Source organism: Fragaria vesca, linkage group LG2, assembly GCF_000184155.1.
Source record: "Fragaria vesca subsp. vesca linkage group LG2, FraVesHawaii_1.0, whole genome shotgun sequence".
Taxonomy (NCBI): Eukaryota; Viridiplantae; Streptophyta; class Magnoliopsida; order Rosales; family Rosaceae; genus Fragaria; species Fragaria vesca.
Window position 1 is genome coordinate 8,935,365 of NC_020492.1, and position 5,101 is coordinate 8,940,465.

Below are 5,101 nucleotides of genomic sequence, written 5' to 3' on the forward strand. Positions count from 1 at the left end.
CCATTATCTGTAACCACATCTTCAACCTCAAAATCACTGTAGTCTCTTTTTGGGAGCCTTACAACTACTGACCATTGTGGATCAGCAGGGTCTTGAATATAGAAGATCTTCTCAACGCACTTTCCCAACACAAATGTGTCATTAAAATGACCTTTCTTATTCAGGTTCGCCAATGTGAACCCAAGCTCATCTACTACAACACCCCTTCCATTATCGACCCAATCACACTTAAAAATTGGGATCCTAAACTTCTCATAGTCAAGCTCCCATATTTCAGCAATTACGCCATAGAAACTCATCTCATCTCTGATCATCCTTTTATCCCTAGCACTACCTACTTGTGGCGTATCAGCAACCAAGTACACACCACTGTTTTGTGTTGATCGGACATCATCTTTCCCCTTTGTGGTATATAGAGTTCTGTTTATTTTATAGCCACTGTAACTGAGAACTTCATTGCTCGGCTTATCTGAAAGCCATCTTTTAGGGATGCAGCAGTTGATTCACTCATTTGGTCAGCAACCTACAATATCATAACACATTAACAATTAATTAAGATACAACTTTAGATTACAAGTTTATATGTAAAAATAACAAATCACTTGTTTGGAACTTGCCTTATGTTTCACCCAGTCAGCAAATGTCTTGTTTTGCTTGTCCGTGAGCCACTTTTGATCCTTGCGGAATCTTGGAAACTCTTGTTTCAAGAACTCCAAGTGCTCATTGCAATTACCAACAAAAGAGAGGCAGTGAATTAAAATTAGTGTTTCCTTGCAAAAACAGTAACATAAACCACATACATTAGGTAAAGGGATAATAGAACTTACTCAAAGTAGCTTATGAATTCATTTGTGTTTTGAAGGACGCATAAGTGAGCTTGGTCAAATAGGTTGCTGTAAACACTAACAACATGAGAACCAGAGGCAGGCCTGTCCACAGTGTCACGAGCAGATGGGATTCCAGCAGTCTTGTCTTCCACTAAGAGTTCTGCTAAAAACTCAACCGCTTCTTCAGCAATATAATTCTCAGCCATGCAACCTTCAGGCCTAGCTCGATTTCGAACATATCCCTTACAAACCTTCATGTACCTCTCGAATGGATACATCCATCGATAGCGAACTGGTCCACATAACTCCACCTCTCTCACTAGGTGAAGTGTTAAATGAACCATTATGGTGAAAAATGATGGCGGAAAGTACTTTTCTAGCTCACACAAGGTTTCAGCAATATCATTCTGAATTTTCGGCAACCTTGAGACATCAATAGTCTTGCTGCAGATTTCATTGAAAAAAATGCATAATCTGATCACTGTAATTCTAACAAGCTTTCCAAGTACTCCTCGAATGGCAATACCAAGTAGTTGCTGTATTATGGTGTGAGAATCATGGGATTTATAATTACTAAGCTTTAAATCATCCATGGACACAAGACTTGATATGTTGGAAGAATAGTCTTCCGGAACCTTCATACCAAAAAAGGACCCACACATAGATTTTTTTTTCAGCTAAAGTTAGATTCCAACTCGCCAATGGTAAGCGCTCCTTCTTGCTACCTTCTAAATTAGGTTTCAAGCCTAATCTGATGCCCATTTCCACCAGATCCAAGCGAGTTTTCACCCCATCCTTTGTTTTTCCAGGAATATTCAACAAAGTTCCTATAAGGCTCTCAAAAACATTTTTCTCGATATGCATGACATCAAGGCAATGCCGAACAGGGAGAAACTTCCAATATTCCAGTTCAAAAAAAATAGATTTTTTTTTTCCAACACGGCCTACTTTCATCCTCTGCGCCTTTATAAGCAGGTGGGCCATTTTTTCTTCCAAATTTATACTTTGGAACCTCCTTTTCCACCCTCTGCAATACCTCTTCACTAGTTAAAGGAACTGGAGCGGGAGAATGCTCTGTATGGTTGTTGAAAGCAGCCTTCTGCCTTCGATAAGGGTGACTTCTGGCCAACCACCGACAGACCCAATGAAGGACATTCTCCCTCCATTGACCAATCTCGTGGGTTTTGTGTTTTCAACACAGATAGAACATGCATTATAACCTTTCACTATACTTCCGGAAAGGTTACCATAAGCTGGATAATCATTGATTGTCAATAACAGATAACCCCTAAGTGTGAATGTCTGATTTTGAGTTGCGTCATACACTCCCCTAACCCCTTCCCACAACCTTTTTAAGTCATCTATCAGAGGCTGAAGGTAGACATCAATGTTGTTTCCTGGTTGTTTTGGACCTGATATCAGAAGAGTTAACATCATATGTTTCCTCTTCATTATGAGCCAAGGAGGCAGATTGTAAATCACAAGAATTACAGGCCAGCAGCTACACTTGCTATTTTGTCCACTAAAGGGATTGAAACCATCAGTTGACAAGGCAAGTCTGAGGTTTCTAGGGTCTGCACCAAAACTAGGCCATTTTTCATCAACTAACTTCCATGACGTTGCATCAGCTGGATGACGCATTAACCCATCTTTCTTCCTATCAGTAGCATGCCAAGTTAAACTCTTAGATATTTCACTTGACTGAAACATCTTTTTGAACCTAGGGATGGGGGGAAAGTACCACAGTACTTTTGCTGGAACATCTTCTATTATTTTTTTTGTTTTTCCTTACCTTCCACCGAGAAGCACCACATGTGGGACACACTATTGCTTCTGCTTGCTTCCCTCTGTATAAGATACAGTCATTGGGGTAAGCATGAATCTTCTCATAATCCATCCCTAATTTACTTAATAAGGACTTCTTTGCATCGCTATAAGTATCAGGTATCTCATTGCCTTCTGGAAGAAAATCCCCTATCAATTCTACCCAATCAGAGTAAGCGGCATCACTCATATGGTGTTTTGCTTTAAGGTTTTGAAGTCGTAGAAGTGCGTTGAACTTGGTGTGCGACTTACAACCGGGGTACAGCGGTCTGTTTGCCTCCTCAACCAACCGCTGAAACTTGTTGCACTCATCTGGGGGTTCCTGATCCTCTCCAAAATCTAACTCTATGTCACTATTCATTTCTATCTCCATATTACCCTGCACAGATTCATCTGAATCTGCGTCCATCCTATGATCACTATCACTATCTGAAACCAATGTAGCCTCCCTATGCTCACTCCAAATAACATAAGACGGATCAATCCCGTTAATAAATAAATGATCCTTAACTACCCGAACAGAATAGCTATCATCATTTCCACATAACATGCAAGGGCAGTTGATTTGCTTGGGATCTCTTGCATTTCTTAAAGCAAATTCAAGAAAATCTTCAACACCAAACTTATATTCAGAAGATCTCCTATCAGCAGCTAGCCACGACCTATCCATCTATATATATCCAAACATGAAATTTCAGAAAAACAAACAACAACATGTAACTTCTCAGCAACAATCAGCAATAACATGAACCAAATAATTTAAAAATCAAAACCAAATAATTTCACCAGCATTAATAATCAGCAATAAACCAAATAATTTAAAAATAAAACCAATAATCAGCAATACAACATGACATTATGAGGGAAATCGAAGCAAGCAGAACACAGTTCACAAGCAAGCAAGCATCAATTACTCAAAGCAAGCAGCATGGCATTTTGGGGAAATAGAAGAGAAGAGAAAAGAGGAGGTGACATACCTCCAGTTGAATCCACCAGCAACAAACCTCCATAAAAAACAAACCTCCTGCATGCAAAATCAAAAGATTGAATCATTGAACTGAACTGAGCCCTAGCCACCACGACCGGCCTCGCCTCGCCGTGCACAGTTATAAAAGAGAGAAAAGAGATTGAATCATTTAAGAGATTCAATCAATTTGAGAGAAGAGTGAGAGAGCTGAGAGAGCGACAGAGTTGAGCGACAAGTCAAATCAACAATATACAAAAGTAACAATACAAACTAATTAACAGAATAGCTCATGAAATAAACAAAATCAGTAACACAATAGAAACCTAATTGGCTCACCAAATACCTATGTGTTATCCTTTGTTTTCATCTTAGCTGCCAGCTTCTATTTTGGACAGGGGAGATGCACATTATAGGGTTAATCAAGCCATAGTACGTATTTGCATAGGTAATTTCCAAAGTTTTGATGTCAGAAACTTTATGAAACTAAATACAAAAGCCAACAGTAGAATAACAGTACCCAACATATACACCTACTTATGCTCATAAAGCACTGGTGCTCATTTATTAGGTTTCCTATGATGAGATAAACCAATGGAACAATGACTCATACCCGATTTATAATAAAGTTGCAATTTTTACATGTGCTTGAGAATAAGATGAATACGGTGCTTTAAAATAGACACTGGAGACTAACGAAAAATAAATCCAAGAAATTTAGAGAAGTTAAACAAGCACCTCGATCAATACTTGCTATAATATTTCAGACTCTTTCACAGACAAGACCAAAGACAGCTCAAGTGATAGCACCATCCCTCTACACATTTAACAAAAACTACAAACAAATTTAGGAAAATGTTTTTAATAACATTTTTGATGTATTCCTATCAGACAAGAAGACAAAGCGAGAGAGATAGAGAGAACGCATACCAAATCTGAATTGAAATCGATTTGAAATCCAAATCTGAGTCTACAAATGAATTGAAATCCAAATCTGAGTCTACAAATCTCTACCGCTGCTCGCTTCAAGTCACCTGAATTGAAATCGAAACTTAAATTCATATTCATCGAATCGAAATTGATTTATGAGAGAGGCTAGACCTAGGGCTTACCAGGTTCGAGACGAATCTAAAGAGAGGCTAGAGCTACCCTAAGTCAAATTAAAACTTTATCAGCTAATCAATACTGCATACACCTTTTTCAACCATGATTCTTTTACTTTAAAACCATTTATGCAAAAGTATGACTAGGGAATCAGGTATATACAGTTACGGGAATAGCCCAAACACTGAACTAACTATCAGGTGAGCCTGTTCATGAATTCATATTTGTTTGGGTGTGTGTTTCAGTTTGAAATAAATATGCGCACATATATGTATATACACACACAGAGAAATATAAGAGAGAGAGAGAGAGAGAGAGAGAGAGAGAGAGAGAGTGTGTGTGTGTGTGTGTGTGTGTGTGTGTGTGTGTGTGTGTGTAGTAA

The 5,101-nt window shown here is 38.5% G+C and overlaps 2 protein-coding genes across 2 annotated transcripts in view; both read right to left on the reverse strand.

The window, feature by feature from the left end:
* The window catches only part of LOC101299550, a 2,001-nt gene extending 581 nt beyond the window's left edge, over positions 1–1,420 (reverse strand). The window contains exons 1-4 of the mRNA XM_004292299.1: positions 908–1,420; positions 618–770; positions 453–523; positions 73–369 (exon numbers count right to left, since the gene is read on the reverse strand). Coding sequence (XP_004292347.1) covers positions 73–369; positions 453–523; positions 618–770; positions 908–1,420 — 1,034 coding nt within the window. The remainder of the gene's footprint in view (positions 1–72; positions 370–452; positions 524–617; positions 771–907) is intronic.
* A 454-nt stretch (positions 1,421–1,874) lies between these two features.
* Positions 1,875–3,321, reverse strand: LOC101299833. Its single transcript, XM_004292300.1, has 2 exons — positions 2,620–3,321; positions 1,875–2,528 (listed from the first exon to the last, which is right to left on the reverse strand). The coding sequence occupies exons 1-2, from the start codon at positions 3,319–3,321 to the stop codon at positions 1,875–1,877; spliced, it is 1,356 nt and encodes a 451-aa protein (XP_004292348.1).
* Positions 3,322–5,101: the final 1,780 nt, after the last annotated feature.

Excerpts from the sequence above, each read along its gene's own strand:
- LOC101299833 (XM_004292300.1), bottom strand. The coding sequence starts at position 3,321 with ATGGATAGGTCGTGGCTAGCTGCTGATAGGAGATCTTCTGAATATAAG. Across the intron at positions 2,529-2,619 it reads GTGGTGCTTCTCGGTGGAAG|TCAAGTGAAATATCTAAGAG; the intron begins GTAAGGAAAAAC and ends AAGATGTTTCAG.